Below are 23,071 nucleotides of genomic sequence, written 5' to 3'. Positions count from 1 at the left end.
CAGGAGGTTGAGAAGTGATGCACCCCGGGAATGAAGGGCACAGTGACAAACAGTGTACCATGTCTCTTCATGCAGGGGCATATATTTTCGTTGTGTAATACCAACTAGCCCAAAAGCGCCACTTTAGTAAACTCAGATTAACACCCGTGATCAGAAGCCAAATTAAAGTTTATAAAAAGAATTATGCAGTCATTGATGCTGAAAGCAGGGATACCGAGTGTTTGGGGAAGCATCTTTGGGTGAAGGAAATGAGGGCGTCTAACGGACCAATCTCAAAAATCATTCAGGGGAGCTGCAGGTTGCCGCTAATATTCCAGAATTGCTTTCACCTGTCTTTGCTGTGGCTGAGTGAACTAGCTGTTTTATCGACGTAATGCAAGTACGTGTTTTGTGTCTGGAACTTAACTTATCTGATATGAACCAACCATCACGGATAGCTGCGCTCTTCACGAATTTTGTGACGAGGGTGAGACACTCTGGTAGAAGCCGAAGAAACAACGTTTTGTTAGACGATGTCTCTCGCTTTGTGCACGCTGAGCATTCGTAAAATGAGCGGCCAACAGTGACAAAAAACACTCTCGAAGTTTCTCGTGAACTTTGGCTTTAGCGGACTGTGGTAGAAACTTGATCTTCAAGTTTGCCGACAGACCGGAGTAAGGATAATCACCCCATAGACACCACCACCACTCCTCTCGCAAAAAGCTGCACAGAGCACGAGTAGGATTATTCCTTAGTTGTTTTACATAGTTGTCAAACAGATGCATGTATCCTTGCTTGCGTTCAATTGTTCAATTTTAATTTAACGGTTCCAATGACAACATAAGCATGTAAACTTAATTCAGTATTCCCTTACCACATTACGCCATTACTATGTTCTGCTGAATCAAAGCAGTTGCTTGTATAAATGTAGGCTGCACTTTTCATGACTCCAGTGGTATGTAGTCCAAAATTTACAATACAAGGTTACAGTGAAGTTAATCCCAAAGCTGCGTGAGGCTATAAAAGTAATTTTCCCTCTCTTGAAGTGTCGTCCGGGGTTCTCTTGTTTCTGGGAAAAGTAGGGGGAGCTACTGGGGTCGGAGTACAAAGCCCTTTTCTTCCGAGTGTGCTGTTTTTCTTGGCTTGCGAGCGCCCTGTTCCTGCCGGGTCGGTCTACAGATGATCAGGCTTTGTGTGCGAGAGGCATGTCCCAGAGGAGGCGAAAAAAAAAATAGAGGGAAACCTTCGAGCAGCTTTTCGGAATATGCACATGTGGGAAGGGCGCGTTTGTTTTCAAGCGAATCCTACTGTTGGGCGTAAACCTGGTGGGCGAGGGTCGGTGTTTTCGTTATTTTACTTTTGTTCTTTTTTGTAGAGTCTTGCTCTTCAGTGAGCGCACAGTAGGCAGTCAGTTGACTGCTACTTTCAATATCTAGAGTACTGTTCGAATTTTGTTTGTGATGGCTGTCGCTGGTCTCACCGTCTTGCCCCAGGGCTTGCGCACATGCTCCTTGCATGGTGTGCAGTGCCTGCTGGACGAGGTTGGTGCAATGGCTGTACTGCATGGCTGAGAACGATTCCATCATATGTATATAACGTAGCCCCGACGGACTTTTCTTGAAGTTTGATACTGGTCACCTTTCATGAGCTTCTGGTCGCGCACGAGTCCGACACTGACAAAGCTTGACTTCGGCTTTGCATATACAGTTAGAATGTTTAGTTCTCGTTTTCGATCCACGCGGTTCTATTTTGAATAATCATCTCATGTTATCAACATGTTGGCAGCGTTGTAAGGCCTAAGGTGCTGGTTACGTAGTATTTTGTAAATGTTAGCACTAAGTCGAAATAAGTGCCAAGAGGGTGTGATTGAGAACGGGTAATAGGCTAGGCAGCAAGACTCATTGCTGCATCCATATGCAGCGAGTGCAGCGACTGTTGTGCTATCTTTAATGACCGTCGCTGTGCTTTCTAACTCGCAGAGACTTTAAAACATAGAACATGCGGACATTGTCCACTTCATTGAGAGCATAAGTGCGGGGAGAATTCTTACTGTGTGCCTTGGGCATGCACCACCCCAAACCTGCGCTGCGTGAGTAAAAAGCACTTACACCTGCGAGGCACTCATCATCAACATCAAGCCGGTGTATTCTCAATATAATAGTATCTTGTTCTTGACCAGTGAGGTTCATGCAGTAAGAAAGTGTCTGATGGCCGTGCTACTTTCCTAGCAAAAAACGGAAAAAATAATGACAAAAAAAGGAAGAAGCAAACTTTTCTGTGCAGTGTGGTGGGCAGTCGGGCTGCACAGAAGAGGGGAACTGAGGACTGCATGCCGACCTATCTTTGGTATCCAAGTGGATGTTGGCTCTCCACGTGGATTTGTTGGCGCGGCGCCCAGAGACATCTTCAGCGGGAAGCTTTGTTTCATTTTTTTTTCATTATTACTCACAGCCTGCCCTATGTGACTCGCTTAAATGGTCCCAGCGCATCATTTCTACAGTTGTCTTTCCTGACAATTACCACAATGAAAAACCACGCCATTTTCAAGCGTAAGCAACGTAAGCTGAAAACAAATGCCTTCATAATACAACTCATCAGAGTGCTATTGGTATTTACTGAGCTCTACCAATCTATACAATCTAGAAAGCATCACGAATGACGCATTACGGAGAAATGAATGCTCAATTGAAATGAATGCAAATATGCTCCACTGACTAAAAAACATAATCCAAGAAGCTCGGCATACTGATTAAATTCCAATTTTTTGGAAAAATCTTCCGAATTTAAATGCCCTAGAGTGTATATTAGAGAGTACATTTCATGGAGAACTCATATAGAATATGCAACTAGCAAAGCACACATGGTATTGAATATCTTGACGAAAATTTCACACAGCCTCACATGTAAAATATCTGCTGCGCCTCACACATATATTACATCGATTGTTGAATATGTCAGCGTTGTGTGGGATTTACGTATGGCTACATTATCAGATATCTTAGAACGCGTAAACCGCGTCACCCGCTTTGTTCTACAATTTTCAGCAAAGCGTTTCAAAGGTTTGACTGGGAGTTTCTTAGTAGATCTAGTAGCAGCCTGCACAGCTTTATCAATCCCACTTTTATCAAAACAGAGCACATCCGCCTACTAATAGCAGTACTATAAAATTTCCAGCCAAAAGATTCCATCACGGCTGAAACGTGTTGAAAATTGTAGCCATTAACAAAAAAAAAAAAAAGGCTACACGGTTCAGTGTGCGTTCTAAGAGTCTGATAATGCTACCATACGTGGATCTTACACTGTGCTGATACTATTAAGAATTGGTATAATAAGTGAGAGGTACAGCAGCTCGTTTACATTTCAGGCTGTGTGCAATTTTTTGCCGAGAAATTCAATATCCTGTATGCTTTGCTAGTTAAATATTCGACATGAGTTCTTCATGAAATGTCATATTTTAGTATGCTCGCCCATTAACTTAGATTCGGAAGCTTTTTCCAAAGGATTGGAATTTAAACCGTATGTTGAGCTTCTTGATATACGTTTTCTAGTCAATTGAGTATATTTGCATTTATTTCAATTGAACGTCCATTTCCCCGTGATGCATCAATTGGTGGAAGCTGTCTAGATCATTTACTATATGGCGCAAATGTATTCGTTGAATGTCGGGCTGTACACGATGCAGTATTGTGCGTACAAGCGGATTTTGCGTGAAACTTTATGAACAATTGTGTTGCTATGTATTAATAACAATAAAGATGCCAGAAAAGACCCCTGAGATAGACTGTATGTAGCATCTTTTAAGGCGTAATGAGGTCTACTAGACCGGTAGAGCTCATTAAGTAATAAAAGCACTCTGACGAGCTGTATTATGCAGGTATTTGCTTACGCTTGAACATGGCTGGGTTTTCGCTGTGGTAATTGTCGGGAAAGAGAGCCCTGAAAAATGAAGCGTGATAACCCTCGTATAAGGGAGCCTCGCAGGGCAGGCTGTAACGAATAATGAACAGAATGGAAGAAAGCTTCCTGCTGAAGCAGTCCCTGGGCGCCACACCAAAAAATCCACGTAGACGGCCAACATAGACTTGGTGGCCAAAAATAGGCCGGCAGTCCTCAGTTTGCTTTTCCTGTGCCTGCCGAGTTCACAGCACCGGACTAGAAAGCTTTACCTTTTCTTTTTCACTATTATTTTTCCCGTGTGGTTCCCAGAAAGCAGCATGGGCATCCGCCACTTTCCGACTACATGAATCTCGTTGGTCAAGAACAAGACCCCTTTAGATTGGGAATGCACCGGCCTGATGGAAATGATGAGCGCGCACGCACGTATAAGTGCTTTTTACCCATACCGCAAGAGTTGAGGGCGGAGAGCAAGCTCAAGGCACACATTCAGAATTCACCACGCACTTACACTCTCAATCAAGCAGAATATGATCTCATGCTCCACTTCGTAAATTCTTCATGTGTTAATAAGCACGGCAACGGTCGTTAAAGACAGCACAACACTCACTGCACTAGATGTAGCAATGATCTTTGCCTCCTTGCCTCCGTTCTCAATGACACTCGCATGACAGGTACTTCGACTAACTTTCACAAAACACTACGCAACCATCACTTCAAGCTGTACAACATTGCCAACATAACGATAACATGACAAGAATTACTCAAAATAGGACCATGTGCAACTAAACATTTCAACTCATGCATGCAAAGCCGAATTCAAGCTTGTATACTGTCAGACTCGTGCAAAACCAGAAGCTCATGTAAGGTGACCAACGTCAAAGCTCAAGCAAAGTCTGTCGGGGCTACGTTATATATCTGACGGAATTGTTCTCGGCCACGCAGTACAGCCATTGCACCATCCTCGTCCAGAACACAATACATATCCCGGAGAACGTGTGCAAACCCTGAGGCAAACAGGCACTGAGACCAGCAGCAGCCATAACAAACAATATTCGAACAAGATTCTAAATATGGAAAATAGAAGTTAATTTACTGCCCACTGTGAACCTGCTGAAATGTGAGACTCCACTTTACAAAAAAGGACAAAAATAAAACTACGAAACCACTAACCCTCCTCCCACCAGGCTTACGCCCAACAGTTAAGATCTGCGAGAAAACAAACTAGCACTTGCCAGCGAGCGTACATTCCGAAACACTGCTCGCAGTTTCCGTCTTTTTTTTTTCTGTTCGCCCCCTTTGTTGGATGCTTCTCGTGCTCAAGGCCGGAACATCTGCAGACCGACTCGGCAGGGATGAGGCGATCATAAACACAGAGAAGGGGAAGAAAGACGGCGCACTCGGAAGGAAAGACATTTGTACCCCGACACCAGTAGTTTCTCCTCCTTTTCCCTCAACCAAGGGACCCGTGGACGACACTTGACGACACAGTGCCAAACTTACTTCTAGCACCACGCAGAATTGCGGTTAACTTCAGAAAAACATTGTATTGTAAATTTAAGACTACACAGCACTGGAGTTATGAAAAGTGCAGCTTATATTTTAAATAGACGACATGTTTTGTTTCAGCGGAACAGAGTAATGACATAATGTCTGTCGTACGGGAATAGTGAATTAAGTTTACATGCTTATGTTGTCGTTGGAGCAATTAAATTGAAATTGAGCAATCGAACTCAAGCAATGGTGCATGTGTCTATTTGACAACTATGTAAAAGAACCAAGAAATAATCCTACTCGTGCTCTGTGCAGCTTTTTGCGAGAGCAGTGGTGGTGTTGTCAATGGGGGGATTATCCTTACTCCGGTCTGTCGGCAATTCCGCGACCTGAGTTCTTAAACTTGAAGATCAAGTTTCTACCACAGTCCGCTAAAGCCAAAGTTCACGAGAAACTTCGAGAGTGTTTTTTGTCACTGCTGGCCGCTCATTTTACGAATGCTCAGCGTGCACAAAGCGAGAGACATCGTCTAACAAAACGTTGTTTCTTCGGCTTCTACCAGAGTGTCTCACCCTCGTCACAAAATTCGTGAAGAGCGCAGCTATCCGTGATGGTTGGTTCATATCAGATAAGTTAAGTTCCAGACACAAAACACGTACTTGCATTACGTCGATAAAACAGCTAGTTCACTCAGCCACAGCAAAGACAGGTGAAAGCAATTATGGAATATTAGCGGCAACCTGCAGCTCCCCTGAATGATTTTTGAGATTGGTCCGTTAGATGCCCTCATTTCCTTCACCCAAAGATACTTCCCCAAACACTCGGTATCCCTGCTTTCAGCATCATTGACTGCATAATTCTTTTTATAAACTTTAATTTGGCTTCTGATCACGGGTGTTAATCTGAGTTTACTAAAGTGGCGCTTTTGGGCTAGTTGGTATTACACAACGAAAATATATGCCTCTGCGTGAAGAGACATGGTACACTGTTTGTCACTGTGCCCTTCATTCCCGGGGTGCATCACTTCTCAACCTCCTGGAGACTCCTTTTGGAAATCTTACAACTACAGTTGAACCGTTTTTTAAGGTATGTGCACTGGGGAGCAGTTTTTTATCTCCAATATCAGAGGTCCCTTATAAGCAATATATACAATTCCATTTTCTAACCAGACCTTATTTCGACCTAGGCATCCTACGGGTAAAATGCGCAAAAAGGAAATGTATATCCTTTAGCATAAGCGTTATTATCGCTTTAATTTAGATACTGCAATTCCTTGATTCATCACCACACACTGAACACACTTCGCAACTTTCTTATATTATTTGCGAACGGCGTTTGCAGCGTTTGCAAAGTGGCATCGCGATGTGACGTGACACCACAGCTAGCAATTCCCAACTCCGGAAAATATTCTGTGTCTTGTAACACTAAACGACCTCAAGTAAAAAAAAAAAAAAGAAGCGCCACGGTATAGTGAATGTAGCCAGCTTACCACCAAGGTGCTAGAAGCAGCCAGAACTATAAAACATCACCAGCAGAAATATCACTCGGAAAGTTTTGCTTGTTTGTCAACGGGGAACATCGGCTGTGAGTAACAAACTTGTGAATGTCGCTACTGAGATGAAAAATAAAAAAGCCAACAGGGCATTTTTGAGTGAAGTTGGAACAGTTGTGGAATAGCAACGAGAGCAGTTTATTTGTCTTGGTTGTTTATTTATTGTTTACTTGGCTTGGCTATGTCTTGCTTTCTAGTCACAATATGGCGTGTCTACGTCAGCAGCACCAGCTGATCGCTTTCTTCGCATTTATTGGATAGATTGTTCATATTGGAAAGGTACAGTGCAAAAAGACTCAAGACGAACTGTCGCAACTGTGTAAAAGATGAAAAGAGAAAGAAAACAAAAAAACTGCCGCCCTTTAGTTGCGAACACTAAGATTTTATTTCGACACCGAGATAAAACAACAAGAGAGCTGATGGAAGCTTGCTTCAAAAAAGACAGTCGCAATGTTTAAGCGAGCCTTCAGTTATATTAGTAGATAAGGAGGTATCGTTCCTGGATAATTCATAGTCTTGGCCTTAGTTTTCACGGGAGATGGGAGGAAAACATCTCCCAAAAATCTACCATCCGGTGTTTATGACGCATGATATGTTTTGACCCCTTGCAATGGGGCTTCGCGCCAGTGCTATAGGCTTCTTGTAATCGCTTGAAAGACACATAAAAATGTGTTTCTTTCCAATAAATTTAGTCGCGAGTCAGCGAACGTCTGTCTTCTTTTTGCCTTGTGTCTTTTTGCGCGGCATCTTTCCAATGTGAACCAATACCCAATTGTCTATCTTCGGATAGACTGTTGTTTATACTGAAAATCAACGTAATTGACAATTCCCGCTGTATTCTTCTAACTAGCGGACACAACATCTACGGTATATCCCTGATAGGAAGCTCCAGTAATTGGATAACACAACGGCACCCCCAGTAAGCTCGCGCAGAAGTTTGCATTTGAAGTTGCGCTTGTGCTGCTCGCGGCAAGCCTGAGCAGCTCATCTACGTTGCATTCCCACTGCAGGTGCTTTTTTTAGTCATTTGATAGGTGACTGACTTGCTTTTTTTTTTACTGAAGTTGTAATTATACGTGATAATGCAAGCGTGTCTCTTTTTTGTTTTGACTATAGCTGTAACTGAATGGCGATCGATGGTGCCGGACCTAGTGTTAAAATGTCTTACAAGTGAGACTGAGTATACTAAATTCAAGGCTAACTTGTCCTTTATAGCCAACTGTCTTCTACACCGAATGTCTGTTAAAAAAAAGTCCAATTAGTAAATTTCACATGGCAGCCATCCATTTCGGTGAACGGTGTTTCTTATATACAACTACCTGTTATATCCATGCCTTTTATGACGAGGTTTGACTTTATAAAATTAACATTATATGAACGATGACGTCAACAATTATCTGCCTCTCCCATAATCGACAGTAAATGTAAGCATGAAATGGTTAGGGGCTCCAGGATGGGCGTGGTGCCTTCTTGAGACTATCAGTTTGGGCTTGCTTGTAATACATGACATGGAATCATAAGCGCACATACAGGTGAGGTCCAGGAAGGACAGGATACACACGAGCACTAACTCGCAACAATTTGCTTCAAGTCACAGAGGCATATAACATACTGACATACAGTCGAGCCCGGTTATATCGAACCCGGATATATCGAATTTTGGTTATATCGAACTCACAGAATATCCCCTTGAAAATCCCATGTAAAAGTATAGGAAAGCCACATCATATATCGAACTTAATTTCAGCAGTCGTTCGATATATCGAACTCCGCACCACACACTGGAAAGTGTGCCTTCCCCAAAGACGATCACATCACCCTTGGCCGTTTGCCGCGTGACGTTTTCAAGCCATGCGCGGAAGGAATGAGAAGGAACAGTTCGGCGACGGCTGGTCTGGGCAGCGCCGCGCCCATTCCCCAAAGGTGCGCGCATCTGCAGTTATCGTTTCCCGTGCCAACACGTGACGTTTGCAAGCCATGTGCGTGGGTGTGACCATTCTTTTGCCGAGCTGTTTCTCTCCAGCACGCGCTACACATGCGCCAAACCAGCTAAGCCCGTTTTCAGACAGACCCTCTGCGTGCGGCGGCTGACGTGGCTATGGCGCCTGCGGACGTTAAGAAGCGGCAGCTCTCTCTTTGTTTCTTTTCTTTTTTTTTTTTTGAGAGTCATCCTTTCTTATCGTTGTGCCGTTCGGACGTTAAACGGCGGCAGTTTCTTTTTTTTTGTGTGGGAGTCGTTTATCCTGCATGTATAAATCAACGAAAGCACGCGGTCAGCTGCTGCGATCATGACGCCCGTCCCAAGCGCGGCGTGGCTTATGCAATCAAGCCATCACGGGCACTCTGCCAAGTTCGCTCCCCGCCACCGCAGGAGCTATCAAGAGATAAATGCGCCCCAGCGTTATCGCTGCGCAGCATCTTGGCATGCTGCCAATGAGCTGTGGATGAGACGACCAAAACGGACTGACGCGCGCCATCGACATGCAAGCGAAAACACTCGCGATTTCTGCTGCCGCGACACAGAAACCTTGTTTTGAGCTGCCGCGGTGGCTCGAGCGGCGAGAGAGACGCAGTTTCAACAAGTTTGAAATTTTTCGCTCTGTCACTGCCGCTCGTTGCTGAGATCGCTCAATCGCTTACATGTGAGCGAGCTGGCCTTTACGCATTTTTGTTTTTCAAATTCTCGGGTGCAAAAGTGGAGAGTGGGTTCATTATGCGAGTGGGTTGATTACGCCCCAAATACGGTATCGTTTTTTCGCATCGTAATGCCGTCACAAGCCGATTTCTGTATATCGAGTTATCGATATATCGAACTATTTTGCGATCCCCGTCGAGTTTGATATATCCGGGTTCGACTGTATTGTGGAAAAGGTGTGTAGAGCAAATTGAAAGGTGTCCTAATGATCGCCTCCCTGAACACCGCAGGAATGTGTGTGCACACACATCCGCCGCGCGCCGTTCGTGTGTTGATGGCCGCCCAAACAGTTTTGTTTCTTCTGTACGTTTTTCTTTTTTTTCCCACACGCACTCCGCGTGCGTGGCGTCCGCTTCTCTTCCTTCCTTAATTGTTTGTTTGTTTTCGTTTGCTTACGTTCTCTACCCCCCAACCCTCCCACCCCTTTTCGCCTTGCGGTTATCTTCACGAAACGTACTGACAAGGAGTTCTGTGTACACGACTTGTTTCGTTTGTTTGTTGCTTCGCTAGGTTGTGCTCCAAAGTGCTTGACCTGGTCGACAGCACTCTAGGCTTATGGCTCAAAGTTGGCAAAAAAAGAAAAAAAAGTAGTGCGCAGCGCTCAGATACCAGCGGTTCACGATAAAGGGCAGCAAAATTAAACAAGAACCGACTGCTCATATAGTATCCCAACAAAAAGTGTCATGGCAGTTTGGTTCCAGGTGGAGCGCCAGACGGAGCCGGTTTGTTTGCATGCAATAGTGCGCCGATGAAAATTAAAGCACAATGAGGGGCTCGCAATGAGATACATAAAAGGGGAGCCGACAACCACTACCCACACAAATGAAAACAAGGAGTGTGTGTGTGTGTGTGTGTTTGGGTGGGGGGTGAGTCACATCAATGCGAAATAAATAATATAGCGTTATTGGAAAACTTGTTATAAAGAAGAAGAAAAAAAACTTATGCAAACTGTGGAATTTGAAACAGTGAGCTCTAAATTTCAAGCTAGAAGTAAAAATTAGACGAATTCTTGGGACATCGAGCAGCATTATTGAATTGGCATTGCATTTTTAATATTGCGGCGCAGTATGGATTCGGCGGCTCGTTGCCGTTACGGAAAATATCTTAGTGCGATTTTCCACACTTCACGCACGTTTTAAAAGCCTCTACTGTGCTTTTCTTAAATAAAGTGGTAATAAATGCGATCTGGAGAGTGGTGGCAGTTTCGTTCACTTAGTTTTTGTTTTGGGTTTTATGCATAACTGGAAAGTAATCTGAGACTAAATGAATTACATATCAGAAGTAATTGTAATTTAATGGGAATAATTTTCGGAGCCGTAATTGGTATTGGTTTTTTTATTCCTTTTGAAACGCAATTTTCCCGTGTATGCATCGGCGGCATGCACTAATATATGCAATTATATACCTGCTAATATTCGCTAGGTTACGCGTGGCGAGAGTTTTTATCACCGAGGCATGCTTCATATTATTATGGCTGGGACTGTACATACAATGCGCCAGTGCAGCGCTGACGCGATCGTCGTTCTGCCAGCTTTCTTACCGACTCGACTTCCTCGCTGCTCCGCTCGGACAGTGGAGACTGCTGCGGCGAGCAACCGCGCGACGCTGCGCGACGATGCGAGTGGCAAGAAAGCGAGGGACTGGTGCCCGAGTGTGAGCTTCGTCTCCCCGTGCTCATGCATCCCCATCCCCTGTGGTGGTGGTGGTTGGTGGTCGAGCGTTCCAAAAAAAGAAAAAGGGCACAAAAAAAAAAATAAGTGCGTGGTGCAGTCTCCTTTTATTCTCTCCACTCTCCCGTTTGCGAAGCGATGTAAAAAAGCCCCACCTATAGTTCACTATAGCCCCACCGCTGAGCCCGGCAGCTCTGGCCGATACTCATGCCCTCCCTTAGGCGAGAGAGGGAAGGGCAAAAGAAAAGGGAAAGGAGGAGTTCACGGTGGTACGCCATGTGGTGCCAGTTTGCCGAACTAAAGACCCGTGTCCCGGAAAGCTGGGCATGAATATTACCTCCCTTCAGTGCCTAAGAGTCATTGAGTGTAAAAAGGTGTTTACTATCAGAATTAGACTTAATGCTCACGTGACTACGGAGCTAGATGAATGTTATCATGGAGCACTATAAGACACTCTACCTACACATTAGAGGAGTTCCAGTGGTTGTACTTGTAAATTAGAAGGGCAAGGCGCAGATCATTGCTGGGAGGATGCAGGGAGGTGATTCTTCAAGTGGGTACAACAGTGGCAACTTGTGCAGCAGCATGAGGGGAACCATCCCATTTAAAATTTCTCCTCATGATGCCTGAAAATAAAGTGCAGGTTGTGGGATTTAGCAGCATTCATGGCAGAATTTGCCTCTTGCATGTCGGTTTCAACAGACTGCAAGCTATAGGCAAAACATGACCTTGAACTGAAGGAGGAATAAGGAAATCATACCAACTGATGCACTACCACAAACACTGCACTGAACATGTGGTTGCATGCACTTGCATGAAGCCTTGTGTTCCAATCTGACATTCATCTTTTTGTCCATTGTGGCTTGAAAAGCAGTTTCTAGATCCTTACTGGCAATAATGGAGAGCAACCACCATAAGGCAACTGCTGCAGCCCATGTATGCCGCATCATAGCTGATTCCTACACAAGATGGGCCACTTCATGGGCAGGGCCTCTTATCAGTGATCGAAAGCAAGAACATTGCAGTCATCAAGCTCACATTCAATTTTTGACTGCATTGTGACGAGACCTTCTGATGGACAACATGACTTCTTTTCCTGACCATTAAGTGCACAGCGGCCACACCTTGGTAGCTTTGAATGGCTGTTGGTGTATCTCTGCATGCAGGTTTCTGTCTCAAGCTGGTAGCTCCTTTTATAAGGAAAGAGCAGAGCAGGTTAACTCATCTGACAAGTGCTGCTGGTTTATCATGGGTTGTGGAGAACTACGAATTCATAATTTCTGAGCGTTTAGAGATTCGAATAGTTCAAGTCGAGGAAGTGCAGTGTGAATCGAAGAGCATGTACTATTCGGGAAATATTTGTAATTTTGCTTATCTGCCCACCCCAACACTAAACATATGTGGGATGTTTTCTGCTATGCCATCATTCGGACTTATATGCCATGGTATAACGGACTAGCCTGGTGTAATGGACTAGACTGAGAGACTGATGTAAAGTGGCTTTTCATTGTTCTTGTCTGTGGGTAACACAGCAACGTATATCAATATTAAAACTTTTTGTAATATGGCCTAATCTTTTAAGCGGCTTTCTGGTAGAATGTATTTACTTAAGAAACCACACACATCGCATTGATGTGTGCAGTAAAACCTTGTTAATTCAGCTTTCAAGAGACCAAATAAATGTTAAAATTAACTGAAACTTGGGATGATGTAATGTTTTTAGAAAAACTGTTGTAACTTTTTGCATCACAGTAATTTACTCTGATGAACATAGCTTTTGTCTTGTTTAAATTTGAGGGGAAAGCCAGATAAAAACAGCAGCTGTTTCTCTGTTTTGTTAATCACACTGCTTTGTGCACACTGTCAGGAATGTTTAAAAAGACTTCAGGATTGTAAACACCTCCACTATCTTTTTCATAGTGTGATGCAGCAGTAGTGATTCCTCTTTACAAACTGCCATGCTGCATTTTAGGGATGTCTCTGAGCACACTTGGGGTGTCTAGCAACCAAGAAAACTGGGAATTGTCAGGGAAATTTTATGCACCAGTAAAAAATCTGTATGTCAGGGAAACCGTCAAAAATTTTGCCTAGGCAGAGAAAATGGCATGTTATGTTCTGCAGTGCATTATCATTTTAAGCTGGCGCACAGCAAAATATGTTATTCATGCAGATTTATTTTTTTTTGTGTGCTGTCTTTCCAGCATGCAGCTGCTACAGCAGCCTTCGTCATGATAAGGTGTGATATATTACTTTAACGCCAACACATGGCTAAGCTACTACAATATGAGAGCCAATATGCGCGTGAGGTGGATGCTCAATAAACAATGCAGAAGCACTGAATGAGTGTAAGTAGTATGCAACAAAAAGTAGGAATAACCATGATGGCAGCGGCCAGCACGAAAGCGATCGGCGAGCTGCGCTGCAAAGTGCGCATGCGCAGCCTTATTGGATTTGATTGGCTCTGTTTTTTACGGGGTGGGCAGCTCACATGCTCTAAAGCTGCATCAATGCACTTTTAATTCTTCAGTAAACTTCTGACATTCTTAACGGCCTATAATACTAATGACAGCTTTTCCACTATTATAACTTGGAGACTACGATTAATAAATAGCTTTTTGTTGTGAATTATATTTCTATGCTTATTATTATCAGCAGCTACATTTTGAGCCTCTTCACTTGTCAGGGAATTTGAACTGACATAATTAGGGAACCTGGAAAAGTCAAGGATATTTAAAATAGTGGTTTTGCTAGACATCATGACACTCTGTTCAATGGAGCATTGCAGTAAAGTGCGTGGTGCCATGAAAATGAATATGGCCAGCACATATTTTGAGCTGACTGGAAGCACCATGTGGATGTGTGTAAGGGATTTATTCGTAGCCATCATAATAGCAGGATGCATCCTAAAATAAGAATAAAAGAACAGTGGCACGCCAAGCATCATCTGAAGTGGCGCCACTGGCTGATAAGCATGATCGATGGCAGCCATGAGATGGAGAAAAAAAGAAAATATGCAACAGCTTTGCTTCAGAGATGATAATCTTCCAAGTATTGTGCCTCTGGGATGTCTGCTTCAGTAACCACTGGCTGTGAAAGTTGTTCTTGATGCAATCTTTCATTTGATTTAACTAAAGTGTGCTCACCCATGTCCAAATAACGAGCTTCCCATGCCATAGACTGACATGGGCATCAGATGGGACAGTGTTTTAGTTTGAATTACTTGAATTGCCAAATTAATGGAGGTAAAATTAACAAGATTTTGCTGCACATCTTAGAGCTATGCGAATAGAGATGTTTTATTGCAAAGCACATATAAACATAAAATTTGATTGAAAAATAAATAAAATTCTTTTCAAATTCTGTTAGAAAAACAGTTCCATCTACTAATCCTCTGCTAACCATGCCAGAAAAGGAGGATATTAATTTGACGTATGTGAATAACAAATGTTCAGGTGCAAAGTGAATACAAATAATGCAGATTGGTTACAAATAGATAATTTTTGAATGATTTCAAAAATTATTAGAAATACTTAGAAACTAAATATTTTTCCACAAAACACGGCTGGGTCATTTTATGTGAAATGTCCCAGCCCCAAAGCCATACCACTTCCACTTCTAAAAAAAACTGCATGTTGGCAACTGTGCAAAATGTTTTTCATCAAAAAACTTTTTTCACAAAAACTTCTTATTGACGTAGGTTTTAAATTTCTGCCAGGAACCCAATTACTAAATGTCAAGGTACAGGTGCAAACAGAAGAAAATGGCGCATTAGATCATCAAACTTTATGTGTTGCCTAATGAAAATTGGGAGGTATGGCAGCGATGGCATAAGGTCTATGGAAACACAGTGGATGTTGATGTCCGTTAGGGTAGTTGTCATTGCATTTGAACAGCACACTTTGTTTACCTCCACACCTGCACCTGCATGTATTTTTCCCAGTCATTGCTGATAACTGTTCTGCTTTGATTTGTGAATCATGTTTAAGTACCTCTCATGTGATACTGTTTGATCACTCAATTGGGTCATCTTGCTTTATATATATATATATATATATATATAACATTAATACCCAAGAAAGTAGCAGGGGGACAGCGGCCGATGTAGCTTGGCCTCGCCGACTGTTGGCTTTTTTTCCTTTATGTATTATAACGAGCACCCTAATTTCCCCTTCATTTATCTGCTTGTAGCTTATGGGGGTCTCGGTTCTGGTAGTCTTGAAGTCAGAGGTAGCGTAAGAGGGTTCTAGCACAGCTTTCGCCCTCGCTGTTGATCACGTTCTACGTGACACTGGCGGTAACACAGGATGTTCCACGTCCACCGCTATAGTTGAGGGTGGCGCTGGTGAACACTCTCAAGGTTTGTATACAGACAACATTAATACCCAAGAAAGTAGCAGTGGGGACAGTGGCCGATGTAGCTCAGTTGGAAGAGCACCGGATGCGATATTTGGAGGTCGTGGGTTCGGTTCCCATCATCGGCACATTGTTTTTCCTTCTACTTTGTGTTTATTTAGCTTTCCCCTAAACACATTACATTACTAATTTATGTGATTATCAAGTAAAAAAAAAAAGACAAAGTACAATCCTCAATGCTTTCCTTGGCCTCGCCGACTGTTGGCTTTTTTCCTTTATATATATATATATATATATATATATATATATATATATATATATATATATATATGGACTCATGTTGTATTGTTGCTCTTGTTTCCATAAGTTTTACACTTGGTATTAATCTTTTCACTGTCTATTTCTCTGTTTAAATATTGTTTATTTTTATTTTTTTCTGTTAGTGTTAATTGTAACTAAAATTTTCCTTACAATGTTATATGTTGTGTTTTCTTTTTTTTTTCTTTATGGCTTTGTACTTTTGAGGATTTGGCTGTAACACCTTTATTAACACCTTCAGGTGTGATGGTCTATTTTAATTTTATGTAAAAAAATTATTTACTTGAATTGAGTTGCATGTTATATATATATGTGTATATATATATATATATATATATATATATATATATACTGTAAGTCGTATCAGAGGTTCACTGAGGCCATTCTGTCTGCAGTACCCACGGCTGTACTTACCATACTTGGGCAGCTCAAGAAGGTGCCAGCTCTGCAACAACATGTACCGCAACCACGTGCTGCACCCCGCAAAGTGAAATCACGTGCTGCACCTCAAGAAGCGGGATTGTGCGAGACAGGTGAGATGGGCAATGCGATATGTTTTATCAGGAGAGTTTTGAGCTAACAAACATCAAAACTTTCTCTTTTCAGCCTTTTGAGACTAGTGACTTAAAGTTTAGTAATTACTAACAGGTCTCAAAGGCACGTGCATGTTGAAGTATTGGCTGAGTTAGGAACGCTAAGCAACAAATTTGATGACAGACGATGACCTTTGACTTCAAAATGGAGTGGTGAGCCTATTGAGTAGGTTTTCTTAGTGGTAACTAAGCCTTATTCCCAATTGTTTACACTACTCGAATTGTTATTCAGAACATCGTACTCATTTTTCTTGTGAGAAGAGATTTATCAAGATAGTGCACAGTCATCTTGAAACAGCTTGGTTTGTACATTAGGATCAACTACAGTGGTAATGTAATTGACATACAGTAAAAAAAGTATTTATTTATTTTCTTGTGTAACTCCGGAGGTAACTGGAAGACAGCACAGTTATTCACATAGGTTGGCACTATGAGGAGGGATCGCACTCACAACCAGAAACACTCAACCCCACTGGCTCGCACTCACACTCATGCCCACTCAACTCATATCCACTTACTTGCAGTCACACTTATGCCCACTCCCATTCACTGCCACTCACTCACACTCCCACTCATGGCCACTCCTATTCAGTCATCACACACAGATACATGTCCACCCACTCAGACTCGTGCCTCTCCCATTCATGGCCACTCACTCACACTCATGCCCATTCACATTTGCATCCACTCACTCATACTCATGCCCAGTCCTGTTCATGGCTACTCACTCACACTAATTCCCGCTTCCATTTGTAGCCACTCGCACTCACACTCATGGCACTTCTATTCGTTGCCACTCACTCACACTCATAGCCACTCTCATATGTGACCACCCACTTGCACTCACACTCATGGCCTCTCCCATTTGTGCCACTCACTCACCCTAATGCTCATTACCACTCTCATATGCATTCACTCACTCACACTCACGCTCATGGTGTGAGTGTGTAGTGATATGAGTGCACTGATGAGTGAATGTGCTGACCTATGCTAGTAGTGCAGGTAGGTTTAGCACACTAAACAGGCATTATGCAGGACATTAAGCTGTTTGTCACTTCTGCACGTTTGGCTCAGCAGATAATCCAATCTACTGGTGCTATCTTGTTAGAACAGTAGCTGTTCTTATAAAAATAACCAGCACCTATTGTTAGGTCACATTTCTGCAGCACAATCACTCTGTTAAAAATAAACCAAAATTGGAGCTAGAGGTCTCTCCTAGGCGATGGGTCCGGAGTAAAAGTATGCTGCATTTTGGAAACGATGAACAGAAGAATCGCGCATGCTAAATGACAGTTTCACGTGCAGCAGTTTCAGCTGCCGACACTGTGGCAGGACAGAGTAGGTATTGCTTCAAACAGTTTGAGTAGCATCACTGTGCTAGCTCTGCGTGCAACCATTGACACACATCAAACTCCAGGATATCCTCTGATGTACAGTCACGTGGGAGGAGTTGCTGATGTGCAGTCACGTAGGAGGAGTTGCTGTGGCAGAGGTCAAACTATTTGTTCTAGTTAAACTGAATCTTGCACTCTCTGAAAGCATGCTGATTATAATATCAACATATTTTATGCTATCACTATTGCGAGAAATCTCGGATTGCCTATGCAAATATCGAGCAACCCTGCATGCTATTCTCGCATGTCGTTTGAATTGTACTTCAAATTTATTCTTTTAGTGATTGTTCCTTCCACACAAACACACTGCATGAGGACAAAAGCTCCTTTTCCTGACTTGCTGTAGAATTTACTTTGTTGCCACTTTTCTGTTCTCGGATACGTCAAAAGAGGTGACTGATGCACTTCTCTGGAGGTCAACATGCTCCTGAAAATGGCGAGCCATTTGTGGACCCACTGTGACACGCTCTCTCCCCGCTCCGTTGACCCTACCCCTTAAAGGGGGGACGAAGATCTTAAAACTAACTTTTTTAGTTATGGCTAGAATCTCACAAAACTTTGCACACAGATGCGGCTTTTATCTTCTGATTTCAAAAATGTAATCATAATTGAGCTGATGGTCTTAGATCAAAAGTTATCTAACAAAGTCCAGAGCATAATTAGTGAATTTCTTACCCAGCTTTTTCTCATTGCATTTCGTTGCTTTTAATTAGATAGATTGATAGCCAAAGTCTTCCCATACCCGATGACATCCTTCAGTTTCCTCAAAAAGGCACGTCATCCTCACATATTATGTTGAGAGTAAAAGGCTGCATTATTTGACACGAACTCATTAGGCTAATCTCAAACTGACAATTATCCATTGCCTAAACTAAAAAATTAAAAATGTCATCGGGTACTTCATGTCTCGCTGAAGAAAATGATACCAAAGGTATTTGTGCGAACTAAAAAGAAGTTAACAAAACCTTGCGTAAGACTGTAGAGATCGACCAAAAATATAAAACTGAGAAAGCGGCATTTGATGTTTGACCACATATTATAACTTGAACAATCAGTAGCCTCATTGTGATATTTCTCACCAAAAATGTCATGCTCTTCCCATTTCCAAAACTCTTTGGATTTTGAATATGTCAACTAAAACTGAAGCTATCACCATTACCCATGGCCAAGGTAGTGTATGCCACTAGGAAATCAGCAAAATGTTTTGACATGCAATATTATTTTAAAGGCAATTTGCGAAAATCTCGATAGAGTGGTGTAAGTTTTGGATCACCCCCTGATCTTTTCAATATGACTGCAGTAATGCTTAATTTGTCATTGTCACTCGGCGACAATGTAGAGAAAAAGCACAGTAAGGCTGAGTACAGTGTCCACAAACAGCCCTGAGAAAAACGTATTTGCATTTTGAGACAACCATTAACTTTTGGTACACTGCAGCTATGGTAATATAAATGGAATCGTTGTGAGGCTTTGTTTTTTATGAGAAAGGCTATATACTAAACATATAACAGTACCCTCCCCAAATACTGGTAAAAGCTTGCTACAAAGTCTAAATATACCGCCACTAGAACCAGCGTGAGAAGCGTCATTTACCTGTTCATATGCCTATGGCAGTGCCCTTCAAGGCAAACAAATATTAAAAATTACGATAAAACGGTCTTGCAATATTAATAAACTTGCACAAAGTTTAAGGCTAAAACACAGCGGCATACTAGAATGGCCTAATAAATTGGCTAATGTTCCAGAATGAAACTTTGCTACTTTGCTGTAAGCGCATGCAGGGCAGCATGCGCGGTCCTTTGCTGGAGCTAAAGATCGAACGTTCACACCCCTTGAGCGCAGCGATGCGATTACTTAGGCAATCTGCAAAAAAAAAAAAGAAAAAAAAAAAAACCGTCCGCGGAATTCGCGGGTGAGGAACGCGGGCAACGGCGCGATGTCGGGCTCGCCTGTCGTCTGAAGCGACACGATAAAAAAGCAATGAAGTGGTAGCGTCGGTGGGGACCATGAGTATCAGCTGAACAGTGCAATCTATTGATGCTATCTTGAATGCCTCTGAACCGCTCGCAAACGATTATATGCCGCTGAACGTGCTGCAGCTAGGTCGAGAATACGGCGCGTGACCCTGGCAGCGCGCCGCCGTACTCGTTTTCAGATGCGCACTCGCTAGGCGCTTTCGTTTTCAATACACTCCTGATATGGCTACGTCCATCGAGCTACGTCTAAAGACCAGCACCGGCTGCGGGAATGACTGATACGATCGCAAAAGCACATCATAAACGAGCGAAGCAGCAGCCGCGATGGCGAACGAAAAAAAAAAAAAAAAAAAATGGCAAGTCAGTCGCGCTGGCCAATGGGAAGTGCGAGACGAGGGGCTCGCTTCGCGAGCACGAGCTCCAGCCAATCAGCGGACTGGAACAGCTTTCGGAAAAATTGCGACGGTGGTCTTCTGTTTGAGCGACATCATTTGGAGATTCCACAAAATGCGCACAAAGGAACAGGCTTCAAAACAAGTCCAAGATGGCGGCGGCCAGCCGGCTGCTTCACCTGCTGCACGCGGTTTTAACAATTTTCACCCCTTTTTGGCCATTTCGAGGCTCCTGTGGTGTTTTAAAAGTCGATTTTACCGTATTTCCCGACTGAATTTAGTGTTGATATTTTGAAGGCTAGTGCTCAAAGGTACAAACATTCCGAAAATGCGTTTTTCTCAAAATCAATTTTTCACCCATTTCTAACCAGTTTAGACCTGCGTCCCCCGTTAAGACTTGACAACAGGGCGGTGATGAACCTAGCCATGTCTTCTCACTTGAAGCGAGCTAGGGGAGACGGAAAATGCAGTGCATGCATCCTGAAGGCCTAAGGATGTTAAAACTGCACACAGTTATTGTGCAACAGTTCTTCTCGTTTATGAAGCAAGGGACATTGTTTTGCAGAAAACCATGTGCAGGGAACACCCGCGTCATTTTCGCGTGGTATCCCGGTGATAGTGGCGGCCAGAGAGGCAGCATGCATGTGCATTATGCTACTTGAAAAATGCCCATTGTTACGTCTTGAGCAGCTGAGCTGTAGCTGGCTAAAAGAAAGTTATGAAGGTTTGTTATATAGCTGTGCAAAAAATTCATATTCCTGATGCCTTCACTTAAGCTATGACTTCATAGATTGCACATGTTGCTGTGCATTTCTTTTTAACTGAGCAATCACATGGCAAGGGCGTGAGGGCACTGCAAAGCGCCAACCAAAAGAGGTATGTGATATTTCTGACTAGAAATTAAAAGAAAATTATATACTGAAGATTGCCTCCTTTTTATACAAACAAATGAAAGAGAATAGGAACACATGAAGCAATGCGCAAAGACATTAAGGGGGGACGCGGGTGTTAAACTGGTCAAAAATGGGCGAAAAATTGATTTTGAGAAAAACGCATTTTCGGAATGTTTGTACTTTTGAGCACTAGCCTTCAAAATATCAACACTGAATTCGGTCGGGAAATACGGTAAAATCGACTTTTAAAACGCCACAGGAGCCTCGAAATGGCCAAAAAGGGGTGAAAATTGTTCGAACTTCCCGCGCGCGCCGCGGGTGAAGCAGTTGGCTGGCCGCCGCCATCTTGGACTTGTTTTGAAGCTTGTTTCTTTGTGCGCATTTTACGGCATCTCCAAATGACGTCGCTCAAACAGAACGACCACCGTCGCAGGTTTTCCGAAAGCCGTTTCCGGTACGCTGATTGGCTGGAGCGCGCCCCTCGTCTCACGCTTCCCATTGATCAGCGCGACTGACTTGCCATTTTTTTTTTTAACGTTCTTCGTCGCGGCTGCTGCTTCGCTCGTTTATGATACGCTTTCGCGATCGTTATCAGTCGTTCCTGCAGCCGGTGCTGGTCTTTAGACGTAGCTCGGTAGACGTAGATATCAGGAGTGTATTTCAAACGGAAGCGCCTAGTGAGTGCGCATCGAAGAACGAGTGCGGCGGCGCGCTGCCAGGGTCGCGCGACGTGTTCTCGACCTAGCTGCAGCACGTCCGGCAGCATATAATCGTTTGCGAGCGGTTCAGAGGCATCAAAGATAGCATCGATAGATTTAACTGTTCAGCAGATACGTATAGTCCCCACCGACGCTACAACTTCGTTGCTTTTTTATTGCGTTGCTTCAGGCGACAGGCAAGCCTGACATGGCGCCGTTGCCCGCGTTCCTCATCCGCGGACGGTTTCTTCCCCCCCCCCCCCTCCCCCTGCAGATTGTCTAAGTAATCGCGTCGCTGCGCTCAAGGAGTGTGAAAGTTCGAGCTTTAGCTCCAGCAAGGGACCCCGCGTGCGGCCCTGCATGAGCTTTACAGCAAAGTAGCAAAGTTTTATTCTGGAACATTAGCCAATTTATTAGGTCATTCCAGTATGCCGCTGTGCTTTAGCCTTAAACTTTGTGCTGGTTTATTAATATTGCAAGACCGTTTTATCGTATTTTTGAGTATTTGTTTGCCTTGAAGGGCACTGCCACAGGCATATGAAGTGGTAAATGAAGCTTCTCACGCTGGTTCTAGTGGTGGTATATTTAGACTTTGTGGCAAGCTTTTACCAGTATTTGGGGAGGGTACTGTTATATGTTCAGTACATAGCCTTTCTCATAAAGAACAAAGCCTCACAACGATTCCATTTATATTACCATAGCTGCAGTGTAGCAAAAGTTAAAGGTCTCAAAATGCAAATACGTTTTTCTCAGTGCTGTTTCTGGACACTGCACTCAGCCTTATTGTGCTTTTTCTCTACATTGTCGCCGAGTGACAATGACAAATTTAGCGTCAGTGCAGTCATATTGAAAAGATCAGGGGGTGATCCAACACTTACATCACACTATCGAGATTTTTCCAAATTGCCACTAAAATAATATTGCATGCCAAAAAATTTTCCTGATTTCCTAATGGCATACACTACCTTGGCCATGGGTAATGGTGATAGCTTCAGTTTTAGTTGACATATTCAAAATCCAAAGACAGTTTTGGAAATGGGAAGAGCATGACATTTTTGGTGAGAAATACCACAGTGAGGCTACTGATTGTTCAAGTTATGATATGTGGTCAAACTTCAAAAGCCGTTTTCTCATTTTCATATTTTTGGTTGATCTCTACAGTCTTACGCA

General features: G+C 43.1%; 1 protein-coding gene across 1 annotated transcript in view; it reads left to right on the top strand.

Moving 5' to 3' along the window:
• LOC146172501 (DNA (cytosine-5)-methyltransferase 3A-like) overlaps positions 1-23,071 on the top strand; it is a 292,512-nt gene that overhangs the window by 72,514 nt on the left and 196,927 nt on the right. Inside the window, exon 6 of the mRNA XM_084585778.1 lies at positions 16,351-16,488. Within this exon, the coding sequence (XP_084441904.1) occupies positions 16,351-16,488 (138 nt within the window). The remainder of the gene's footprint in view (positions 1-16,350; positions 16,489-23,071) is intronic.

Source organism: Amblyomma maculatum, unplaced genomic scaffold, assembly GCF_055883805.1.
Source record: "Amblyomma maculatum isolate TAMU_Amacu unplaced genomic scaffold, ASM5588380v1 scaffold_13, whole genome shotgun sequence".
NCBI lineage: Eukaryota > Metazoa > Arthropoda > Arachnida > Ixodida > Ixodidae > Amblyomma > Amblyomma maculatum.
The sequence above is the reverse complement of the archived record's forward strand: the minus strand, read 5'-3'. Positions and strand labels throughout refer to the sequence as shown.